This window comes from Poecilia mexicana, unplaced genomic scaffold (assembly GCF_051168715.1).
Source record: "Poecilia mexicana isolate PSO_F unplaced genomic scaffold, ASM5116871v1 scaffold_7, whole genome shotgun sequence".
NCBI lineage: Eukaryota > Metazoa > Chordata > Actinopteri > Cyprinodontiformes > Poeciliidae > Poecilia > Poecilia mexicana.
This window is the reverse complement of record NW_028263376.1, coordinates 23,635,852-23,661,597: the sequence shown is the minus strand read 5'-3', so window position 1 is coordinate 23,661,597 and position 25,746 is coordinate 23,635,852. Positions and strand designations below refer to the sequence as shown.

General features: G+C 40.3%; 2 protein-coding genes across 4 annotated transcripts in view; one reads left to right on the top strand and one right to left on the bottom strand.

The window, feature by feature from the left end:
• Nucleotides 1–17,738, top strand: part of zbtb46 (zinc finger and BTB domain containing 46) — an 87,863-nt gene extending 70,125 nt beyond the window's left edge. The window contains exons 5-9 of one of the 2 annotated variants that reach the window (XM_014998360.2): nucleotides 1,972–2,309; nucleotides 7,562–7,604; nucleotides 7,690–7,815; nucleotides 12,395–12,570; nucleotides 13,497–17,738. In XM_014998360.2, the coding sequence (XP_014853846.1) occupies nucleotides 1,972–2,309; nucleotides 7,562–7,604; nucleotides 7,690–7,815; nucleotides 12,395–12,570; nucleotides 13,497–13,931 (1,118 nt within the window). In that variant the 3' untranslated portion in view covers nucleotides 13,932–17,738. Of the gene's footprint in view, nucleotides 1–1,971; nucleotides 2,310–7,561; nucleotides 7,605–7,689; nucleotides 11,697–12,394; nucleotides 12,571–13,496 lie in introns of those variants that run through there. The other variant, XM_088007288.1, reaches the window with a different exon arrangement.
• Nucleotides 17,739–18,257: 519 nt separating this feature from the next.
• The window catches only part of slc2a4rg (SLC2A4 regulator), a 41,179-nt gene continuing 33,690 nt past the window's right edge, over nucleotides 18,258–25,746 (bottom strand). For both annotated transcript variants that reach the window (XM_014998366.2, XM_014998367.2), the window contains 2 exons: nucleotides 25,585–25,712; nucleotides 18,258–24,763 (listed from right to left, as the gene is read on the bottom strand). In XM_014998366.2, the coding sequence (XP_014853852.1) occupies nucleotides 24,652–24,763; nucleotides 25,585–25,712 (240 nt within the window). In that variant the 3' untranslated portion in view covers nucleotides 18,258–24,651. The remainder of the gene's footprint in view (nucleotides 24,764–25,584; nucleotides 25,713–25,746) is intronic.

Below are 25,746 nucleotides of genomic sequence, written 5' to 3'. Positions count from 1 at the left end.
AAATATCCATCTCCTGGATGCAATATGACAGCTGGGCATTCCCACACCGTTTATACTTGCTATAAGTGTTTGAACAAATGAATATTTCACTTTCAGTCATGAAAGACACCCGAGGGTTAACCAGATTTATAAAGGTCAACAAGTATCCAAATATCTCAAATATGTGTCTGGTGTCGACTCGGCATTCATCCACAGTGGTGTCATTGTTTTACTCAAATGTTGTTAATGAACCCATCAGAAACTTAAAATGCCATGATATCATCATGATCCAAGTTTTCACAAACATTATGTCTTTAAACAATAGTAGTATTGTTTAAAGACACAATATGTAGTGTACAGCAGGGTACAGAAAGTACCACAGACTGCTCTTAAAACCTATTTATTCTGGCATTTGTCAAATAGTAATAATTATGGTATCATTACTAACCTAAAACAAGAAAAGTTTAGTCTGATGTCACAGTGAGAAAAAAAAAACTGTATTTGTATACATTAATACATTTGAAACCTCATTTAAACTTGTGGTTAAATGTACATATACATAAATGAAAATAGAAATGTGTGTTTGGACTATATTTACATTTGAACCATATGTTCTTGTATGGTTTTATGTCTGTCAGTACCTCTGACTTGAATTAAAGATGCTTATCCAAATCTTGTTAAATGTAAGCGACATTAAAAAAGCCTGGTGTGTTGGAAAATTTAAAAGTAAATATAAGCAATGTAGTTCACTTGGAAAAAAAAAAAAAATCAACAACCATACACTGGCAAACTAAGGAAGGTGGAATAGAAGATACGTGCTGCTAACTAATGTAGCTGACACACTTCTGTCAATAAATTGATTCCCCTGAAATGCTTGTATATCTTATACCAGGACAGCAGTCCAATTAGATGGCCTAGTCACGCCACAACCTGAGTTTGTCTTAACTCAGTAAAACTCAGACGCCGTTAGAGCCAGCTAACAACGGGAGTTATTCCATAATAACGCGTCTGACAGGTGTCTTCTGCCAGAACGCCATTAGTTAATGAGCTGCTCTGCCTCACCTGTGGCTCATTCGTTTACTCTCCGCCTCCACTTCCCCTTCCACGCTCCTAAGGTTTTTCCCTCTGCCTCTGCTGGGGTGGGCGAGAAGGAGGACAGGGATTTCGACTCTTGTGTGTGTTCTCATTCAGTGGGAGTGGGGAGTGTCAGGCGTGGTAGTTTAACATTCCAGGAATCAAACCTCATGTATGTGTGATTCTATCCATTGTGCAGAGGAGGGCAGCGAGTGGCGAACCCACTGCATAACTCCGGAGACATCCCCCCCCCCCCCAAACACAAACATACTGCAGGACAACTTGCAACAGACTATCTTGTTACGAGAGAAATAGTTTCACTTGTGCTGTGAGCTAACGGTGATATTAATGTTAGCAGAAACGCTCGTGTGTATGAACTGAAATTTCAAATTCTCCAGCCAGCGTGCCTTCACTTGTTGCTGGTAAACATCTTACACGCTTCTTGTAGTCATCCTTTGCCCAGCTTGTACAAAAAGTGTTCAGCTGAGCTGCAAGATGGCTCTTCTCCAAAACTATTTCCCTCCACGCTACAGAGGATCCTCAAGCCCTCTCTCCTTATAAGCATTTCACTGCCGCACACAAACACACACGCACATGCTCTCCCAAAACACACACATGCTGCCATCCTCTGCGCACACATGTGGGTGGAAGGAGAAGGAGAGCAGAGGAGCAAAGGAAAAAAAAAAGGGAGAGAGAAAGAGAGAAGAGAAGTCCTAACCCTTTCCCCTCAGCTGGTGGAAAGTGAAACTTTTGAGTTTTTCTTCCTCCCCCTCTCTGCAGTGTTTGTTAGCGTAGCACTGGCAGCCTCTGTGTGCCCCCCTGCCCACTCTCTCCCGTTGTGTTCTGGTGGCCCAGCTGCTAGCAGGGTTGCAGTTGTACGTGAGTGGGTGGGTGAGACTCGTTTCCTGTGCTCCTCAGGGCTCCGCTCCAACAACTACTGCAGCGCACTCCGGCCAGGGGCCACGGGGGCCGCTGTTCATAACAAACAGGGCGCTGGTTCCTCTCCTCCTCTTCCTCTTCTTCCTCCTCATCTACCACCATCACCACCACCTCCACCACCACCACCACCACCCCATCTGCCATCATCAACATCAGCATACTGCCCACCCTCTCCGCCCACACCACTGCACCTAGCCGAGCCTCGGCCCCTGGAGGCCCCTGGGCTGCGGGCCGGGGCGACACCGCTGCACTCAGAAGGACTGGACATGGAAGTAGAAGAGGCTCCCGAGGGCGCAGAGCCCTCCGCCTTGCCGGAGGTAAGCACACCGAACTAAGGTCAGCTCCACAGTGCAGGCTGCTCACTGGGTGCCACTCCGCCTGAGAGATAAAAGTTTGAAACAAGGAGTTTAGCACCCAGGGGGCAACTTCAGCCTGCTTCTACACACTCAAGGGGGTTGAGACTAGGCATGGGCCGGTTACTGGTGGGAAGGTCTGATAAGTATATGTATTTTTTTTTTTTTAAATATCCTTCCAAAAGATTTTTTGTCATATATTTACTTGGGTTTAGAGTGAAATTAGATGCTACAGAAAGAGTGCCAAGGCAAACCAAAATATTGCCTCCCCTGTGGAACATTAAGTAGTGCCACGTTCCCCCATTCTCCACCTGTTTTTGCACACTGCCTGTAAGATGGCTGAAAGAAGCATATCTCACTTATTTTCTTTGCTACAGCAAAGACAAACTCAGACGTTTGGAAATATTTTACCTTTCCAAGAACAGTTAGTAAACACTAAAAGAGAAAGGAAAACATTCTAATGTCAAGCTTCTCAGTTGAGAGAATAGAAGTAGGTGGGCTGCTTCCTCAAAGTCGGAGGTCAATTTATGCCATAAAGCTGCAGTTGGTAAGTTTTTTTTAATGTTTTTTATATATTTGTCAAAACTGACACTATGTCATGGAAGGATAATATGATCCAGATAACCTGTGGGGGAAAAAAATCAAGCTCCCCTGCCTCCTTCCTCTGTGGTCCTACTGCCATCTGCAGAAATACATGACTCCGGTCAGAAACGACCAATCAGTAGCACGTAAAGACCCTCCTCCTGGCTCTGATTGGTTGTTTCTGACCGAGGGATGTATTTCTGCAAATGGCAGTAGGATGACCATTTGACCAAAAAGTATTGAGTTTTTCACAATTTATCTGTCACACACTATAATATCATGACAAAGAGAGAGTTTTAACAAATATGTAAAAAAAAAAAAAAAAAAAAAAAACATATTAAAAAAGTTTCTAACCGAAGCTTCAAGGTGAGGAGTATCTTGTCGTTAGAAGTTGATTGGGTTGAGCAGGAACATTGGTGACAATTTTACCTTACTGCGGTTCCAGTCTGTGGAAAGAGGGAAAGAGCCATAAAGCAAAGCTCTCTAATTTCCTGTTTGTCTATGTTTTGGCATTCACCTATAGACAAAAGATGCAGAAAAATGAGACCCGGGGAAAAAGTGGTTGAATAAAGTTTCCCCGCAAGGTCGCTGATCTCAGACTTGGCGTTGGGGTGAAGTGTTCTGAGCTGCACACAGAAAAGAGTCACTTGAGGTGATTCAGGTATCTAATCAGGATGCCTCCCTTTGGAGGTTATCTCGAGATGCCGTACTGGGAGGAAACCACGTGGCACACCAAGAACTCATTAGAGATACCACGTTTCCCTGGGGACGCCTCGGGATCCCACCAAAACAAGCCAGAGAGGAATGTCCAGGTTCCCTTCTTAAACCTGTAAAACCTGCAGCTCAATCCTGACCAGCAGAACACCGAGCTATGCATAGATATAAACAATCCATTAGGTAACATTGTAGTTTTCTGTTCATAACAAAAAGCAATTACAGTTTGTTTTTTGTTTTTTTGTCTCAGTACAACAATTTTGTGAATTAGTGGCACTTTAACGTCAGGTTATCGTACCATGAGAATCTCTTACCGGCCCATGCCTCGTTGAGAGGTGCAAAAAAAAAAAGTTAATGCGGGGTAATTTTTCATCATGTTGCACCTCTATATCTCATTCAGCCCTTTTCTGTGTCTCTTTCTTGTGTAAATATGCTACATTTCCTGCTGCACTGAAGTTAACAAAGCTGCCTGTGTTTTTTCTTTTGCCTTTCTTTTATGCTTTTGACTCTGTTTCTTTCAGATCGCTGTCACCCTTCCCTCTAGTCTCCTTTCTCAGTCAGTCTTTTAATATAGCCAGACCCAAGTTTGCCTTGAAGCAGGGCGTCTTTGCATGGCATTAGAGATAATGTAGTTTATAGTGGTTACATCAGAGATGGCACCTTTAGTCACAATGGCAGCATGCGCCCAGAGATAGCAGATAACGGGCAAAGGTAGTGTGATGAGACCGAGTAGAATCAATACTAGAAGACAAAGAGAGGTTTGGTCTTGTGGCTCAGGAAATTGTTTGTTCTGCTGTGTGTGTGTGTGTGTGTGTGTGTGTGTGTGTGTGTGTGTGTGTGTGTGTGTAGGTGTGTGTGAGTGTTTCTGTGTGTATGTGGAGGAGAGTGGGAGTGTGTGTGCGTGCGCGTGTGTGTGTGTGTGTGTTGTGCCAGTTTGTGTGCGTGTGAGCAAGCATTTAGGAGCAGCATTTGATTTCAGTGGACCTGCCTCCCAACAAGCCTTCCTATCTCTACGGACAAGCCATCTGTTTGCCCAGTGCATGGTGTTCTGTTCTTAGAGAGGAGGAGGAGGAGGAAGAGTGAAGGAGCTGAGTAAATAGGCGGGGGTGAAGGAATGGCACGGGTATGGTGTGGATAGACGGGGGTAGAGTTTTACTCTGGTGCAGAAGGGATGAGATGGGTTTTGGCTGCACCTTACTGAGACCTCGAAAGATCTGCGAGCATTAGTTAGACGGTATTAAAAAAGTCATTTCTTAAGGGTTGTTATCCTGCATCTTTTCTAGTTCTTCTTGGTTCAACACATCAGAATCAAATGGTTTGTTACCAGGCCTCCTTAGAACTTAAAGACATGCAAGGAAGTAATTTAATCGTTTGAAGCATGGAAAGAAATCACGCAGAACCCCGACACTTGAGGATTGTAGTTTCCCATCCCTGCATTAAATAGATAGTTTTGGACTTTCGAAGTGAGATGTAGGTGACCTGCAGCAGATACCGCTCTGGGGAAGTTCATTAAGTGTCAATTTTATTTGGTCCTGCAGCCTAAAGCTAATGATTTGCACAGGGGGTACAAAACCAAAGCTGATTTTTAGTATCTTAAATAACTCCAGTCTTAAAAAAGAAAAAGAAAAGAAAAAAACATCCCAGAGGTTTAATGAAAATGAACTGTTAAGCTGTGGTAATGTTTGCATTTGATGATGATTTTCACCAAAACCAACAACTCTTTTGCATGGTTAATGAAGGTGGCAGGTGGGGTGCCAAAAGTGATCTTCCTGTGAGAATTATGCACGGAAACATCGGTCTGAATCGATACCTCAAATGACTCCATTTCTAAAAATACCGTAGGAAAGCATTTTAAATTCACTGCTTTCCCTACTCTACAGTTGTATATTCTTTACATGGTCATTTCTTTCATGGATAACAACTATCACAGTTTCTCAGATTCCCTGTTCCTCAGATTGAACGATCCAGTGGCTTTAAGTGCCTGTAAATACAGATTTTCTACCAATCCCTTTTTTAATGAACCTGACATATTCAAATTAAAGAATCTCAAGCTGGTGGTCTTCTATATTTCAAATTCCTATGATCCTATGACCAGCACACCTGCCGTTAGATTTATTTTTTTTTTACCAAATATTTTTCCAAAACAACGCAGACGAAAATATTGGGAACTATCGAACAACTTTAGGTTGTTCACTTTCTAAATACCTGTTGGGGAGGATTTTATGAGAAAGAACAAAAACCTGTTAGTTGATGCTCAAGACATCCTGACAACTCATCTTTGAACAAAGACATAAGATCAAGATTATGCATTTCTAATTGGGCCGTAGATGATGGATTTGAATGTGCATGGGAATGTGCACCATTTTACTGAGTTAATTCCAGTTTGTTTATACAGGGCCAATTCAAAAGAAGTTTAATTTTAATTCACTTTGCAAGACAAATAGACAGAAGCGTGTAATCAAATCCTGCCCAATCTTAAATATAGATTCAGTTCTGACAGGGGGAAGCAAGAACACAGCTTTTGCTTATTTTTCTTTTGTCATCATAAGTATGAATAGGCAAACTCCACAAAAAAATCCACGAAAATCTGGACACCGGGTGTACTACATGCATATTTGATTGGTCGGTTACTTGAGTGTTTGATTATTAAAATATTCAACAGCTGCAACTTTATAAAGAACAGAACATGTAAAGCATTGTCAGAGTAACTGTATAATATAAAGGTGAAAAACTAAATTATTCTTGTGCTTTAAGGTAACACTGTTTTATTGATTTTTACACCGCCGTGCTTTTCTGCAAGGTCGCTGCCCTGACCAGAAACTCTTTACATGCTTTGTTCTGTGTTTCACACAGGAAGATCATTGGTGCTGCACCACCACCTTCCTCTGTTTTATGTGTAAATAATCCTCAGCTTATATGTAAATCTACACACACTACAACTGTGGCCACAGTTTTTTAAGCTCATAAAACAGTGTTTGCATAGACACTTTGATGTTCCGTGGTTTATTCTTCCCATCAAATTCCAAGTTGTATGTAAAATTAAGGACCTTGAAATTTAATCTGTATGTAGTGGCTTATTTTGTGTTTGACTTGCCAAAACTCCTGTTTTGTCAAAAATCGTAGTCTGCTATTTTGTATTTGACTTATTGATGGAATAAACCAATAAATTCCCACTTATTCAAAATTTTAAAATGAACATTTTCGCTACGTTTTTTCCTCTAAACCTGTTTTGTTGAGGATTTTAAGCGTGACCTGCAGAGGGCAAGCAAATCAGTGACACTTAAACTGTCTTTTACCACACTGTCAAATTAAAGGTCATCATGTTGCTTCGTGATTTGTAAAATGTACAAATAATAATAATAATAATAACAACTGAGCTAAATGTTTTGCGATGAAATGTTCAGAATGTTGTCAAAACTGACAGAAAAATTGAGAAATTTTAATCTAGGAAAGTGTTTGATTTAGAAATATGAAAATATTTGGAACTTTGGTCTTTGTCCCTCTCTGGCTAGCTGTTAGCTTTAGCCTCATGGACAAGTAATACAGACTCACGCTAAAGTGAGCAACTGCAGGTAACCTTTCAACAAGCCTAATTTTAAAAGTCCTTAGTGTACCCATTAATAACATCTCTACTTATCAGTGTCAGCCCCTAAAATTATGTAGTATCTTAAACTCTTTTATGACTGCAGATTTTGTTGTTTGCTCTCTTCCTGTTTCTCCCTCTTTTAACCAGTTTTTGCATAATTATGACCATGTTTTCCTTCTTTGAACTTTTTATTTCTTTATATCTGGTTTATGCATGTTATAAAAAGGGTTTGCTTTCACAGCTTTACCCCCTTCCTGCCTTCTGCATGCCCAGACAACATTCCTTACAGATTGCACAAATGTGTGTCGCATAACGGAATATTTTGTGCTTACAGGGGAGCATAAAGGAGAGAGAAGACATGAAAGACTACAGCACAGGTAAAGTTCAAAACTTAACATATAGAGAATGTGTCAAAATTGGAGTTTCCTTTTTGTTTCTGACTTAAACTCCTTGCTATTTCAGCTTTGGAAGATGACCAGTCCCCTGTCGAGAGGGATCAGATGGGCGAGGGGAGTTGTGCCGGTGGCTCGTCAGTGCCTGCGTCAGTGTCCGTACCTGGCACGGGATCTAAAGGGCCGCTCGCGCTGGGTGAGGAGGCTGGATCAGGGGAAAAAGTCCTGCCAGAGCACGGTGGCTTCTCACAGGGGCTCGCCTGCTCCCTGTGCAAACGGCTGTTCAGCAGCCTGGAGCATCTCAGGGAACACGAGTACCACCACACCCTGTCTCTGATGGCCCTGTCCCTGGACTGGCCAGGCATGCCGGGTCCTCTCCACCAGCCAATCCAGCCGCGTCACCAGTCGCAGCCCCAGCCTCCCCTCTTCGGGCAGACCCTCTACCGCCCCGGAGTGGGTGAGCCCGTTCCGGCCCGCTACTTCTGCTCCCACTGCCCCGCCAGCTTCACCCTCAAATCCAACGCGGACCGTCACGAGAAGACCATCCACTTTAAGAAGAAGCTGATGCAATGCGTGTACTGCCTGAAGCACTTTCGGGATCGCACAGACCTGCACCGGCACCTGTCCTCTGTGCACTCCAAAGAGAGAGGGCACACCTGCCCGGCCTGTGCCAAGGCTTTTAGCACCCAGAAGAACCTGGCAACGCACGTTAAAGTGTGCTGCCAGGTGGCCTTAGTGCCAGGAGCCATACTGGGAGGCAGCGCTGGAATGGAAATGTCTCAGGGTGGGCTTACAGACCCGCTGTGGCGGCTAAACCAACACCTGAAAGTTGACAGTTACAATGGCAGTATCGACGTGGAAGGCCTGTAGAGTCACTCATACCCATTTGTAGTTAGAATTATACCTTCACTTGCGTTTCACATTCATGCCAAAAATGCTTTGTGGTGTTATTCTCTCGGAATGGAAGAATTCCTTATGATCAAACGTATGGAGCACTTTTCTTTTCTTTTTTTTTTTTTACACCTTGTTAAATATCATTCCATTAGTATTATGTAATAATAACCCATTTAAACTTATGACAATTTGTCAGAAGTGCACAATTGCTATGCAAAATGAATCCAACGGAACACCCATTAAACTTTTGACCCATAATTTATGCAATGTTTGAATAGTTTTAGTAAGAACTATCTGAACCCATAAACCAGGTGAATAACTTTTCACTGCCGTGCCGAGCCGACAGACGGGGGGTGTATTTTCACTTCCTCAACTTGAACCACTTGCCTGGTTCTCTGTCGCCAGTCACCACTGTGACTAACGCTCTCATCTCCTTTTTAGGCAGAGAGATCTCAATCTTTGTGTCCACCCATGCATTACTCGCACAAAGACGTTAAAACAGAACCCATACCTGTCAGGCATAGTGGGTTGAAGCCCAAACAACCACACCACCTGCAGGAACTTTGCAGGACTGCAAAAAGAGAAGAAAATAAGACTTTTTGCACCCGAGTCACTATTATATAGAATAGAAAGATAGTTTCTAAAAAATCCTGTGATAGGTCCAGATAAGATGGACTCACAGCAGTCGCTCTGACGCTCTGAAGCTGTCAGATGAGCACAGATGGAGAGGATGTGCCGAAGAAGACAAAGCCTGCTTAAAACAATAGGCCAGCAGCAGCTTGGATGGGGGTTGGTTGGTGTCATTTTCTCTCTTTATTCCGGCCACCTTCTTAGATCCAGATCTGTGAGTGCTGTAGTGACCGAGCAGGGCAGGACCTGGGCAGTAATCGGTCCTCCACGGCTTTGGCCCCCCTGTTGACCTCTTGACCCCCACATCTGAAGTGGAAGCGAGGGCCGAGGGGCAGAGGCCTGTTAAACCAGTGGAGCTCAGTGATGTCACGGATGCAGAGCGATAATGGTGCTGTGGTGTGCTCCGGGCAGAAAATGGGGAATCAAGTGAGACAAGTGGAAAAACGCATATGAATAATAATAAGGGAGACAGTGAGGGCTGTGTTGGTGAGCAGCAGTTGGACTGAACAAGAGCTTGACAATCATTGCTAATGTGAATTCGCACCAGTTTCTGCCAAAACACTTTTGCTTTGAGTTTACGATAGTTGAGCAGCAAAATACAGTAGAACCCGATATTGAAAACTTGTCTTTCTCAGTAAATGTATTTGTCACTGGGCTATTGGAATGAAATTCATGTCAGATGTTGGTAACGACCTAAGCAATACACACCTACAAAGAATCACAAATTAACTTAAAAATGTGTGTATGATAAAGTGGATTGACAAAGAATTGCCATAAGTACGAAGACACGTTTACTGAAACGAATCGAGTATTTACTACAAAAATCGTTTTTGGTAATAACATCTTGAGGACATCTTTTTTTTAGAAAAACTAGTGGCATGTATCACGCTGGTGTAATTTTGACCCATATTTCAACAAAAACTGACTTCAAATCTTCAGGAGGTCTTTTTTTTTAAGGTTTTGTTGGCTCTAGTGGCCTTTATTTGAAAGTAGTTTGACAGGAAAGAGGGTCATGAGAGAGGGGCACTTTAGTTCTGTACACAGATAAATTGTGCACAACTCAAGTAATTAACTGGACCAATCGAGAAGCTTTCTGTGGATTTTTGTTGTTGTGTGTTTGGAAACATTGTAGGACATAACATGCCACTCACTTCAGGGTCTTATAAAGGATGTCTCGGTAAATTTCTCCATCTATCCTTCCTTTAACCGTATGAAGTCTGCTGTGTTTGGAAAACCATCACATGACATACGCACCTTTAAACGTCACTGGTGGTGCAGTTTTTGTGGTGAAGTTTAGCGCCATTCCGTCTCCAAACGCACTGGGTGCAGTGACGTCCAAAGAGGGTCATTTTAGTCCCATATGACCAAACTGTATTATTTCATTAGCTTGTCCACATGTTCTGCTGCTAATTTTGAAAGAGCTTTGAATAGTTTTATTCCTCCAACAATGGAGCCTTGTGCGGTGAGTGTCAGTGAGTGTGCACAGTGGCCATTTGGCAGTGTGCTTGCCTTTTTGTTTTTGGGCTTTCTAAAGTTCTCTGTAAGTGACCCCTGACCCTTAGACAATTCTGATTGTTCTTCTGATTTTGTCTTGCAATGGTTTTGTCTTGCATTGAGCACCAGGATGCGGCTGGCATGTTGTAAAGTCATAATCTTTCCACGTCCAGATTTTTAACCTGTGCAGTACGCATTGGAACTTTAGGAGATTTAGAAAGGGCTCCATAAGCGATGTCTTGGAGCTTGTTGTGTGATATCTTGGTAATGAGAGAAAACTTTTTATAATCTGTCACTCAGGACCAAAACAACTGATATTTTCTGACAATGATAGGCAGGGTATTTGCTTTCTAAATAATGGGAGATTTTAGTTGTTCTCTTGTGTTTTTGTGTATTGTTAAAGCTTCTTTTCATCACAACTACCCTGCGTTATTTCACCTTATTTCCTACAACATAATTCATAGACGCATTTCTTTGTGGTAGTGGATTACTTGGGTTTTTTTTTTATCAACATCTGCTTTGGAACTTTGTCTGTGGAAGCATTAGAAACAAACATACTGAGAAAAACTGTGTTCACTTCCTATTTTTTCCTGCCACATTGTCTTGTTACAGCAAAAGTTTCTCAAATACACCTATACCTTGAAGAAGATACCCATGATTCAGGTATTCACCTGCTTTTGTCTTTTTAGGTGCTCTTTATTAAAGCAAAACTTGAGCCCATTGGGATAATTTGTCCCTTTTCTGTTGCAAATGCACAGAAAACTCCCAACTGCCAAATGCTTTATGAAATCCCATCTTCAGGTAGCACATTTTGCAGCTGAACAGAGTCACAGGTTGATGGAACTCAGGAACTGAATGGGAAATCTGCGGAGGTAGTTGTTATGCTGTGGTATCTGTGCGTTTGAATAAATGTAAGTACAGGAAGATATGTCCAGATTTAGGCTGAATAATGTATCTTTGAAAACCCATGTACTGTTCAGACATCTGTATGTTTTTTTTTGTTGTTTTTTTTAAACTGTAGAATTCATGCTGTGATTAAATTATGGTTGAAAACTGAAATTTTGTTGCAGCTCCTTTTTTTTACCCCCCCCCCCCCTCTACCCCCCACCAACATTTGTGTTTTGCACACATGCACACTGACATTCACGAGAATTCGTCTACTTCAGAATTTGAAAGCCTGAATCTGTTGTGCGGTTTATTTGTCCTTGCATGTTTTTTCTTCTATTTTCTTTCCTTTTTTTTTTTTTTTTTTTTTTTTTGATGTGCTGTCAAATGTTTAACGAGAGCCGAAGCCGATGGAGGTAATTACAAGCGATGACCCCCCCTCCTTTGTATATGCAGTAGATGTGCACAGTGTGTGTTGTGCCTTTAAACCCTCGTCACTGTAAAATACAGTTTCCCCTCCATCGTGTCGCTGATTTTCTTGTCATTGTCTGTGTTTGCCTTTCTGTCTGTGTTCTCGCAGTCCACACCAGAGACCTTCTAGAGCACCTTAGGCAGACTCAATGTAGTGTCATGTGTTTATAGTATCGCTATGCCTTTATTGCTTTAGCATGGAGGAAGAGCTTGTTTCCAGGGCAACTGTAGCTTTGCCTGGGATTGGGATGACCATGGGAATTGATGTTACATTTCTAGCCCATGCTGCTAATTAAAAGCAATAACTGAAAAGAGAAGTCATGTTTTTTTTTTTTCTTTCAAAGCTAATCTTTTGCCTCTTCCTTTTCTTTTTCTCCTCCCTCCTTTTTCTGTCCTTGCAGTGAACGACTTCACAGTGATCCGTAAAAAGTTCAAGTGCCCATACTGCAGTTTCTCTGCTATGCACCAGTGCATCCTTAAGAGGCACATGCGATCCCACACCGGTGAGAGGCCATACCCATGTGAAATTTGCGGCAAGAAGTTCACCAGACGGGAACACATGAAGAGGCACACGCTGGTGAGTGCTATCTTGCAGCCGTTGCCCCCTAGGGGTGTCCTGTTACAAGTGTGCATGTGTCATCAAAAAAGACAAAAAAAATAAAAATCAGTTATTCAATTTAAAAAACAAAATTGATATTTTCTGTTCCGTTCGATGATTATGGCTTACATTAATGAAAACTCCAAATTTTAATTCTTAGAAAGTTTTAATATTACACCCGCCCAATAAAAATTGCTAGAGAAGTTAAAGCCACTCATATGTGGTCATTAAGCTGAGTTTTGATACTTTTGATGGTGTGGGCAGGAGTCGAGACCTGCTGGAAGATGAAATCTGCCTCCTCATAAAGCTTGCCAGTAGAGGGAGCCATGGAGTTCTCTAAATTGTTCAGGTTTACACCTGTGCTGATTTCATCCTTGATAAAACACATTGGACCAAAACTCGCAGGTGACATGACTCCTCAGTAAGTCATGTCTTACTGACTTACTGATTACACACTCTGAACCTGGAACCTCACTCTGGACCCCACACATTTAGGATTTGGTGACTTTATGCGCATTCTGTGAACTGGCAGATTCTTTAGTAATGACCTTGTGTTTTACCCTCGTCATTGATCTACTAGACATCTGTCAAGTTGCTACTCTTCCCCGTAATTGTATGGGCCATAATATGACATTTCTGTTAAAAAATAAGTTTTTAAAATGGGCTTGTGTAATCTTAAAATTTTCTTAGAAAATGTGTTTTATTAGCTCTGAGCCAGAAATATCAAAATGAACAAAAAATAAATACTTGAAATACATTTTCATGATACATAATCATGGTGTATCATGCATCTATTTAGATGAGCTTCACTTTTAGAACTGAATTACTGAAACTTAAAAACATAAAAATAATTGCAATCCAAAGTATCACTGAAAAACACACAATGCTGTGTCTCCGTCCCACAGGTCCACAGCAAGGACAAGAAGTACGTGTGCAAGGTGTGCAGCCGGGTCTTCATGTCCGCTGCGAGTGTTGGGATCAAACACGGCTCTCGGAGGCATGGGGTCTGCGCCGACTGCTCGGGCAGGGGCATGGCCGCGCTGCTGGACCACAACGGGGAGACGGGCGGGGACATCTCCCCCGAGGAGGAGCTTTATCCTGGGGACCGGTTTCACGACGACCAGGCGGAGTGCGATGGGGACGGGGAGGAGGAGATGATGGTGGAAGGGGACGGTGAGATTTTGGGAGAAGGGGAGGAAGAGGCGGGGAAGTGGAAGGACTCAGGGATGGCCGCCGAGGCGCACAGAGCACTGGACAATGAGAAGGAGGAGAGCGACTCCTCGGCTCAGGAGGGGGAGCAGCAGAATGGGAGTGAGAAGGACTTTGCTTGGATCTCGTAGAACCCGTCAAGCCTCCTGCTTGTGGCTCGTCAACCAATCTCTGGAGATCTCCTCTGATCTCTCAGGCAGATTCCTCTGCTCACTTTACCCACTCGCCCACCCACTGTGGGCAGGCCTTCCTTTGTACGGAGATGCTGTAGGGTGATGCACGACAATGATCGAAACACTCCACACACACACACATGCACACACGCATACACACTTTCTCAAGCTTGACCGCCATAGAAGAAGAGTAATCAAGAGATGGCTTGAGTGCAAGGCTTTTTTCCGCTTACCTCCTCCACTTCAGATGCAGTGTTTTTGTGTTTCTTCTTCTTCTCGAGGGTTCAGGCTGGAGTCCAGCTGTTTTCTGCTCTGTCACAACAGGTATCGGGCTGCCAAGGACGCAGCCGGCGCTAGACTGCAACTTTGATGTTTGCCATCACAATCATTGCAGAAACCGAGGATCACAGGCAGAGTAAGGGGAGGGGACAGCCAGGAAACGAGGGCGTCTCAAAGCGAGAGTCTAAATCTATTGCAAAGATCAAGTGTCAGGGTTGGGGGACTGCGATGCCCCAAGTGACACATTTTCTTTTTTGAGTCCTACTGCCACAGACTTGCACTTTAATAACAACTGACTCCTATCAAAGTCCTGAACCCATGGTTTACATTTTTAATCTGATCTTTACTTACCTGAACAACTCGGTGACCGCACCTACCTTTAAGGATGTACCTTATGTCTTCTCTGACTGTTATCGCCAGATAGAAATCACTGAATCTTTGTGCAGATTGCTGATCATAGAGCCTATGCCTTTTCAGTGGGGTCCTTAATCTTTTCTTCTGTTAAGTTCACCACCTGGTTTCTATTGATCCATTCCAACAGAAGCTGGAGATTTGTACATAAAGATGTAAAAGAAAGGGGAAATGAAGGCTGTGTGAGACAGAGAGAGACAGAGAATGAACTTTGCTTTTACAAATTGGGGAGTTTAAAACAAAACGTTTCTGCTCTGACAGTCGATGCGAGTGCACAGTGGACCTACCTTACACTAACAAACACTCTTTGTCTCTCTCGCTTGTCTCTCGTGCTGAAGTTTGTGAAGATAGGACCTGTGAGCCAAGTCTCTCACACCTTTTTTTTTTTCTCTCTCCCTGGTTTTATTCTGTTTTGTTTGATTTCCTCTTTACTCAGACGTGTAAATTCCAGTTTCTCCACACAGAATATGCAGACACTTTTCGTGGTTACTCTTTTGCGTGCTCCAGTTCCTCCTGCTTTGCGAGGTGTAAAGAAAAAGGATCAACGTTGTGCTTGAAATTCAGAGATTTCAGTATTTGTAGAGAGTGTAATATTGATTTGTTATTTATTGAGAACCATTTTTTTCCCCTCTCTTGTGTCTTTGTCTGTGTGTGTGTGTGTGTGTGTGTGTGTCTGTGTCTGTGCGCATGCGTGTACGTTTGAATGAGAGTCTGGCGTCTAGAAAGAGTCTACACTGATTTTTAAGATTATTTCTGAATTTTTTGGCAAAAGTTATTGACAATTCAAGAGAGGCCGATAACATGTCTTATTATTATGAATAACTATGATTATTGTTGTTGTTGTTACTATTATTAATTATTCTTATTAAGTGCTGGATGCTAAGCTTTACTGTGTGTTTCTCTTTTTTTTTGATATTTTATATCTTGTACAAAAAGAAAGCTTTTATACTTTGCCTTGTTGTGGATAGCAAGCCATGGGGCTTTTTATCAACCTTTTATTGTGTCGGTTTACGCTTTCTTTTTTTTTTTTTTTTTTTTTTTACTACTGAGGGGGTAAAACACACTCACTGTCCTGCTCCTATGTTGAATATTGATTGAAACATTTTATTCAGCTTATGCTTTTTACACCACTAATGTACACTAATTGATTATTATGGAACCAAAAAAGGAGAAAAAAATATATCAATCTAGTACTTTTGTATACATGAAGTGCTTTTGTTTTGCGGTCTGTGTTTTAACGAGTGCTTTTTGCCTTTATAGTCGTGGTAAACGGTTCGTTGTTGGGTTGTTTTTATTTTATTTTGTTTAGTTTTTTTTTTTTTTTCCCCACGAGCCTGTCGCTATTCATCACAATCGGATTAAAGAAGTAAAGAAGTGCACGTTTTTTTTTTTGTTGTCGTTTCTTTTAATTATTGTTGTTATAAATGAAGGGCTGCGTGAGAGGGAACAGCTAGTTTTTTGAAGACTCCAAGCAGATTAGATTTTTATTTTATTTCTTCACAGTTAAAGTGACACACAGTGAAGCAGCTTGCAGACTAAACACTCCTCTCTAACGCAGGTGTGTTGAGTCTGCAGTTTGGATCTCAATCTTAAAAAATAAAAATAAAAAAAAATGGAAAAGAAGTGCTGCAGCTGTAACATGTCTCCTGTGATAGTTGCACACATCAGGCTCTCTGCTCTGCTGCCAGTGCCATGGACTGTACTTCTCATCAAAAAGAAGAAAAAAAAAAAACCCTCAGCACAACTTGTGATGCTTTCTTCATTTCTAGCAGCTCAGCTATTCAATGTGTTTTTGATCCATTTATCAAATTGTTCTTTATTTCTGGGGTTAATAAAAAAAAAAAAAGACAATGGGGTAGAAATTTTGATGAATGTTAGTAATGGGTGTGGAAGGAGCCCATGATCAGTGACAAATCTCTGTCCTGCGGTGCTGTTATGGCCACTGAGAGACATCTGGATGTATGTTTGATTCCCCCGGACCCTTCCCACCCCACACTTTACTCTCTTCTCACGACCTGTGCTGTATGTCCTCTTCCTCATTCCGGGTTGTACTTCAGGAAAACGTCCGCCATCGACCCCTCAATATGTGCCTCAATGACATTTTCTTTCACCCGTGTGCTTGCGAGATGAATATTTGTGTGTGTGGATAGAGATTATGGAGATGTGTTTTGTTTTTTTTGTTTTTCTCCTGAGAAGACAAATCATAACGGGGCAACTAGATCCTCCCTCCTTTTCCTTGACCTTTCGTGCCCTGATTCTGTGGTCTTAACTTGCATGCCTGTGTTCATTTTTGTCATACCAAAGCGACATCTTCAGCATCTGCGCACGGCGGTCTCATTCCACACAATGCAAAACTGGAACTGTTTGCTCTTTTTGCAGATGAATATGGGTATTCTTTGACGTGTACAAACTGCAATCCTCATTCAGCCTGTATAGCTTGACTCACACGTGAAAATCATGAAGCCATAGATATGGGTATATCTATATTCTACTATATTTAAAAAAAAAAAAAAACAAAACAAAAAAATTTGGCGCTTTTTACTTTAGATTTTGTTCTTCTACTAAGAGTGATGTGTGTATACCTTCATATATATGAATTTATATTACTATTATATATTATTTATTTACTCTTTCAAGTTTCAAAGGGTCTTTCATTTGTAAAAGGTCACACTTGAAGCTTGAGGTTTGTTTATTTTTGTTGGGAATATTTGTTCAATATGATACTGACTTTATAATGATTATTATCATAATCCTGTGTTTGTAACAAAATGTGGTAATCAGAAAAAAAAAAGAAAAAACTGTCCTGTTTTTACTCCTGTTTTGTTTTTTGGGCAGACTTAAGTGCTCTTGTGCTGACTTTTATCTTTTATTTTTTTTGTTTGTTTTTTTGGTTGATAGTACTGATCACAGAACATTTTTACGGTCAACCATAAGCCTTCTGTTTCGATGTTGGGTCGAGCCCGCGAGTTGTCCAAGCCTCTTTCTAACTTCATGTTTAGTGGAAGAATTAGCTTGACTATTATTTGCAAAATCCAATCAGTCTCAATAAATTTTGAAATTGCTGCTGTAAAGACATGAGCAGTGTCTACTGTGCTTTTTTTTTTGTTTGCTTCCTTTTGTCCACTGGGGGGCGCAATAGACAATTTAGAAAAAGGGGAAAAAATCCGTTGGGATCATTTTTGTCAAATGTTCTTGTCTAAATCTCCAGACATGTTGCACTCCAGAAAAACATCCTTAAATAAAATTCTAGTTTAATTTCTATTTCCTTTCAAAAAGTGACCCCTGGTATTAGAATTTTAAAACCTGGACTGCAATACATCTTTATAAACTTGAAAAATGCATTGTAATAATGGAATTTTGATTATGTGTTAGACATCTAAACATAAAAGTTTAACAGGGCAAAGTCTAGGGCTCTCAAAAGTACTTGAGATCCAAAACACAAATGTACAATTTATGTTGTACCAGCATTAGTTTTTTTTTTCTTGCAACATGAATTTGGTTAAGTATTTCTATGTTAAGTACTATTAAGAGATTTTCACATATCTTTACCTAGGATGTCAAAAAAAAAAGTTAAAAAAAATCTGATGCCAGACGTCTTCCATTCAGGTTTATTTTTCTTTACCGTCACATTACATCACACAGATCACATTATAAGCATCATACATGTTCATCCATCTTTTCAAGCACTAGTGAAAGGCTTGACATTCATACGAGTACTCCTTGAGTGCACCACTGCTCAGAAAGTGCTTTCTCCGTGTGTGTGTGTGGGCCTGCTGATGAAGACCAGGAGCAGAGCCCACCCAAAAAACAGGAGAAATCTTGGCCTCCAGTGAAGACCCAAAGGCTGATGTCACGTTTCCGCCAAAAAACTCTTCCAGCACTGAGCGTAGTCAGGCCGCTCCTAGTACGTTTGCTTCCACCATCAGCCTTGAGTTCCTGGATACTGAGAGGGGAAATCTAACACAAAACCCTTCAGTGTTGTATCTCCTAACATACACACAAAAATAAAGAATATGAAAAGAATGAGCAATGCTAGACATGCACAACGTCGTCAAACTCAATCAGACAATCGGGAGAAAAATAAAAGCGTAAGGCTCAGTAAAAACACAACAGCACTGGAAAAAAAAAAAAAAAGGTCATCAGAGGATGGGGTTTGACAAACACCTGGACAGACAATACAAGCACAGGAGAGGGAGGTGTGGAGCTGCCATTGCAATGAAATACATGTGATTTTGAACAAATATATATATTGTTTTTTGCTGCTGCTCTTTAGTGAACAAAATGAAAACTGACATTCAGGAAAGCAGCACACCAATTTTGACGTATTTGGTAAGAGAACAAAAAGGCTTTTTTTTTTTTTGATGCACATTTCAAGGGTTTAGTTTAGCTTAATGTACTGGCTAAAGGCTTGGGTGGAACCACAGTGAAGCTGAATAGCACACAAAAAGGAATTGCTGCGGTGAAATGAGAAGCGGGGAAAGACACGAACAGCATGCTGTCTGTTGGAATGCGCTGGGCAGGATAAAGATGCCCCAAAAGGTAACAATTTCCATTGTGACCGAAAAGGTTGAAAGCAATCCTGACTTGAGGACAACTTCCTGTCACAACCACAAACAACATTCATGACGACAACAAAAGTACACGAAATGACCGAGTCGGCCGAATATAGAGGACAAAATGATAAAAGTGGATCATAAATGTCACCAAAAGGCATGAAAGTTTTTGTTCCGCTGTAAATAGTCATTGCACAAAGATAGTAAAGCAATACTGCATGGTTGTGTTATTCCATATGATTCATCAGTGTGGCGACAGTTGTTTGTAGGCGTTAAGAAACAAAACAAAATAAGGACGCACAACAATTTCTCAAAATGGCTAAGCTAGCCAGCAACTACACGAAAACAACAAAATGAATTTTTATAAGTTGTACATTCAACAGGTTGTCAATTTGTTTCTCCCCTTTGCCACTAAGCTACAATATACATCGAATCAGTTCACTATAGGTTTGCAATTGCCTTTAAAAGTGAAAAAAAAAAAACATATTCTGAGCAACAGTAATGTAAAAAAAAAAAAAAAAGAAGACAGAAAGTTTCCTTTTTGTATAACAAAGATACAACAAAACAACATGTGACAAAGCCTCACAGAACTCTTTATCTTGCTTTATTTACAACAAAGCCCTGAAACTGCAAATGTTATGCCGTCACCGCATGTTGTGTGTGAACTTTGCCGTTTCCCGCACACCCGTCAGCAGTTAGTGTCAATCTCCATCCACTGATTTCTAGGGAGAATGCATTGTAGGAAGTAAACTTCGATTTAAACTAGAGGTGCGCCGATCAGTCATTTCCTGGACAATACCGATGTTCGAGTTCTTAAAACATTTTAAAAAATGTGGAATAAAATAGATGTATCATAGTGAAAATTGGTACATTATTATCTCTGGTTATTTGACTGGTGCGTCTCTAGTTTAAGAGCGAGTGATCTTTGAGGATAAAAAAAAAAAAAAGTTATTGAAAATAAGAGTTCCCAGCTCCATTGTGAAGCGCAGAGCTAATGGGGCCAATTTCAACATGGGAGGATCCAGTGGCAGTTTTTGCTTAAATGGCACCCAGCAATAGCCTTAGGTGGTCCTAATGCCAAAAGAGCAATAAGAGTTCTCTTGTGTGTTTTAACAAATAAAGGTTTGATAGTTCTCAACATCTCAACATCTGCAACATCTCTGTGCAGTATAGCATAATTCAGTCCAGTCTAAGGATCTTAGGTATTAAATGAGTGATAATCAAATGTAGTTCCAATTTCTCAAAAACAAAAACACCCTGTGAAATAGCCCTTTTCAACTGCACCACAATAGATGTTATAAATCAAAGATCAACTTCAGCCTGCCTCAGTGTTCAGCCATATTTACAACTCTGAAGGCAACTAAAAACTTGTTTGGTGCACAAATGGGAGAAAAAAAAATCTTCAGGCTGGCCCTAAGCTGTGGTGCCCTGGGCAGTGAGCCACATTGCTCATAACAAAAACTGCCACTAAGCGGAACAGTGGGGAGAAAAGCCCCGTTTCCTCTAAATGTGTCCCATTGTCTGCCAACTGAAGCTCTCGGTACATGGACCTGCTGGTGTTTACGTATGGGATGGAGAGACCTAATGGGTGGCTTTTCATACTCTTATCGACAACCAAACCAAATGTACTGAACAAAAAAGTGGTATCCAGCACTAACAATTGTGTGTACATATATGAAATACATTATCTTAGTAAAATGTCAAGAAGCAGGAGCTTTTTTTTTTTTTATAAATGAAAGGAAGAGCAAATTTGCAGCAGTGTGTTTAAAAAGCATGTGAACAATGTGAGGAAAAAAAAACAAAACAAAACAAAAAAAAACTCCAGGCTATGAACACTTTAAAGCATCTTCTGTTATCGAGATGATAACGTGTAGCTATGTACTGAAACTGGTGTTTCCCCATCACTGCAATAAGGCTGGAACCGTTTCCAGCCAGTGGCGCTCATCCCAGGATCAAGGCAAAGAGATCGACGACCGCCGAGTACCACACTGTACTTCCAGTACCACGCAACTCCAACTGTCAGCACTACAGTGTTAAGTACAACATCTGACACCGAGCACGAGACTGTGGCTGTCAAGATCACTTGCCATTAATGGGGAAACCCCTTGGGAGGGGTGCTCGGCCCCCTTTATTTCCCCACTGTCAGCCTATGAATGGATCCCTCCAGACTCATTGGGGGAGGAAAAAAAAAAAAAAAACCCGACCTTTTCACTTAAAAATCTGTAAATACAAAACGTTCATGTATAAAAAACATGTCTATGCGCAGTACAGCGTAGTGCAATTTCTTTAAAGGTCATAATACCCTTTTCCTTTATGTTTTAACTTTTATTGGCACTTGGTGAATTTGGTGACTAGAAGAGGCCTGCTGACCTAGCTTATCTGGAACACACTGATATATAAAAAATTTAAACGGAGCATCATGAAGGCTTGAACTGTGATGGTGACAATGTCTGCTTAATGTTTTCCTTAGCTCTCATCAAAAAATTATTACAGGTCCTTTTTTATTTTTTTCTTGTAGCACATCTGACCTGCCGATGCTAGAAAACAATACAAATGTTTTCACGGAGACGAGAGGTTTGACGCCGTCGACGCAAATACGTGCCAAACAAAGAACACGTCCTCTGTGAGATCTGATCAGGTTGACGAATTTAAAAAAAACGTGCATCACAATTTGTGAGACGAAGGAGGCCAACGTACAGCATACATGTCTCTATGAATTTACACCCACTGACAGAACTATATCTTTGCAAACGTGAAAAAGAAAGAAAAAAAAAATCACACAAAGAAAGGGTTTGTTCTTATCATTTCATGTCTAAATCAGAGGTCAAAAGATGAGAGGGGGAAAGGTAGTCAGAAATTTCTACAGACTTTAAAGCCGTATGGGGCTACTTTGAGATTTAGGACAATAGGAATAAATAGTTCAGCTAACTTTTTCCTCAGAATTAATGTATCATTTAAAAGAAAAGAAAAATAAAAAGGTATAGTTTTTTTTTTTTCATACACAAGTTGAAAACTGATTGAGTCAACTGAGGAAATTTAAAAAATTTACTAACAATGGACGTATACAGACAATGCCACTCTGAAAAGATCCGAGTGGCAGCCAACTTTTTTTTGTTGTTTGAATTTTTCTCTCATTAAAAGATTTTCTATCTATCTAAATGCGCCAATCGTAAGTGCTTTCTTTCTCTTTTACTTTGGAAATGTACAATTTGAAAAAACTACATTTTAAAGAGGTGGACAGCATTTAATTTTTAATATTAGAAAGTTACTTTTTGTTTCTTTGCCCTGTATTTATTATTAAAAATGAATCAGGTAACAAAATGGGCTCTAAAGTCAGCTGTTCTTATAGGTACAGATTACAAGTACTTCCACCATCTGTAGCACACCTACAGTTTTTTTTTTTTATCCCTGCCCTTATTTTTGTGACATCTGTCTGACTTCAATGTTTATTCTAAGTAAGACTCCAGTTGGCCAAAAAAAAAAAAAAAAAAGAAAGATTCTTGCTAAATTTGCTTACACATAAATCAAGGGCTCCCTGATTTGTAGACTCTTTGTACTTGTTTTCTTCAAGGATTAAATATATATATACATATATATATATATATATATATATACATATATATAAAAAAACAGGACAGCCTTGGCCCCCTGCTAAGTTCAGTTTGGTATTTACAAAAAAATTATTATAGATGCACTAAGAAGATGGATGATTACTGGAATTTGACAATATTCAGTTTGACCAGTCTCGACTGGTGATTTGAGTCTGGACTTCAGCCTTTCCTTTTATCACTGAACATAGAATTTATGCAACTGCAACCATGTTGCGCTGATGACATGATGATAATGTGATGGCTTTAAAAAAAAAAGTTAGAAAATCGCAGAGTTAAGGTAATGGTATCCATTTTCAAGGAAATACACAAAGAGACTGATTATCATTAATATAATATGCAAAAAAATGAATAAAATGCCAATGTCAAATCATTTTGACTTTGATTTAAATTAGTACAACTCTAAAGACAGCTTAGAGCAATAAGTATAGACATATCTTTCATGTTTCTTAATTAAAATTATTAGAGGGAATTGAAATCTAAAATTTGTATCGAAAGGGTCAAAGCCTGTACAAAAACTGGAGGTTGGAGACTAAACCTTACATCGGTGCATCTCTAGTCGTTATTCTAAAACTTGCAAGGCAATTTATCTTAGAAAACTGTGAAAGATAGATTTGTTTAAGTTAAGATTGTGAGAATGCAGTCTCTATGTGTTCTCCCTGCATCCACAATTATCGTCATCAGTCAAACTATCAAGTTCAAAATGTCAAATGGCGGTTACAGTTCACACAGCATGGTAAACAGTCTCTTTAAGAACGTCAGCTGTTAAAAAATAGCCTTTTAGCTTCAGTTGTGACTGATAACCACAGAGAAAGAAAAATTATTAAATGCTGTCGTTCCTCTGATTGCACAATGCAAATGCAAGTTGGTTCAGCAGCTCACTGCTGAAAATAAACTATGCAGGAAATAGATATCAACTCTCGCAGGCAAACTCGGGTTACAGTGCTACTTTAGAAGACAACTTATCTCTGAAGGGTGCATAACAAGATATTGGCATATATATATATATATATTTATATTTATATATATATATATATGTTTATACTTTATAAACTGTGCATTTTTCTAAAATAGTTTGGGACATCAAATGAGAACTTTTTGTACCACTTGTGAATGATTTAGTGCAGTTTTGCAGATGTAAAAAGTTGTACTTGATTGGAGTAACGAAGCTGTTTGATCCTAAAATTATATGTATTCAGATTTGCAGTCTATATTTCCAGTAAAAAGGCAGAACACAGTGTCGTTACGTCTTAATCTAAAACTTATGACTGTAAGTTGAGAATTTGGCAGATTTGATGAAGACCCCTAAAAAGGTGGCCGTGAGAAACTGATCTGCAACAGTGATTTCACTGAGCACGTGTGAGTTTAACCGTTTAACCTTGGAAAAGAGCCACGACCCACCAAACAAAAAGTAGCTTACATAGTGCTCTTACAATGAACAACAGGGTATAACAAAAAGCTTATCTGTACTCTTCAAACATCGCTTTGATTTGAAGCAAGTGGGAAATAAAAGAATCTGATCAGCATCCAATTTGTTGTGTTTTCCTTATTTAACTGTGAGTGAAAATGTCTCAGTCTTAGAAAAAGTCTCCGGATATGGATAAAGTTATTCGTTTCTCTTTGTGTTTTGTTTTGATATTCTCATTGTGTTTGGAAACTGAAAAGAGATCATGCTGGCCCTTTCCCCCCTGCTGGCCCAGAGGAAGCAGCATTGAGAACCTTGCCCTCATCTCTTCGTGGAAAAAAAAAAAAAAAAAAAAAGTCAACCTCGCTGTCACTCCGAGCGAGGAGGAGCTCATCTCCCACAAGCAGGGGAAGGCAACTGGATTAGTCGGTGAATCTCTGACAGGCTTTTTTCCATCGACAGGCTGTGCACCACATGTCTCTCTTCTCCATGCCGTATACCTTTCGGCACTTCTTAGCTTCCCCACGGGGTTTCCTTGGAAACAGCAGATGTGACAGTGTAAGGACATGCACAAAGACGTCATCCAGCTTCTCATAACACACACACAAAAAAAAAAAACAACAAAAAAACAACCCAAAAAAAACATGCATATTCAGTCTTCTGAAATTAAACTACATCTGCATGAATCCAAAAAGACTTTTAAAAAATAATTTTCAATAAGTTGAAAATACAACCCTAACTATTTTTACCCCACTGGATAATAATAATAATAATAATAATAATAATAATAATAATAATAATATCAATGACTCATTGGTTTTTCGCCTGTTAAAATGACATTCACAGTGAAAACATCTCTAAATTTGTTTCCTATCCGTCTGTGTCATATGACTTTGTTGTCTGTGTGGGGGTGAGCTGCTGCAACACTGGTCACTACATTCCAAGACATTCAATGCAAAACGTTTACGTTGAAGAAGATGAGAACAACATTATTTTAAGCTCCCACAAGTAAATGTAACTGTACTGTAGTACGTCAGAAGCAGAATTATCAACAGGTCATATTAAGACAGAGAACGAGCAAAATAGTGTTAACATGGACAATTCCGGAAAAGTACGTTTCATCTCAGATGTATCTTGGATGTAATGCGGTCTGCTCTGCAGAAACTCTTGTTGGGTCAAAATATCTGTTGCTAACCTTCAAGAAAAAAATCCTTACTGCTGGGCCCAGAGAACAAAGAAACAAGTGCAATATGGCAGGCGCTTAAAAGTAAGGATCTCTAACCATTATATCTTGGTAAGAATTATACAGACTCTGATGACGACAATAGGTCGTGAGGGGAATGGCAGGTACATACCTGGTTCCTGGTGCTGATTTAGTTGCTGGCGTTAGTAAAGCATGGTTCTTGCTAACTGTGGCATGTGTGCTGACCGCCGGCTGCCGCTTTTCACCAATGCTAACAGTGCGAACATGTGTCACAGGGCCCTGCACAAATTGTAAAACATTTACTGACTCAGTG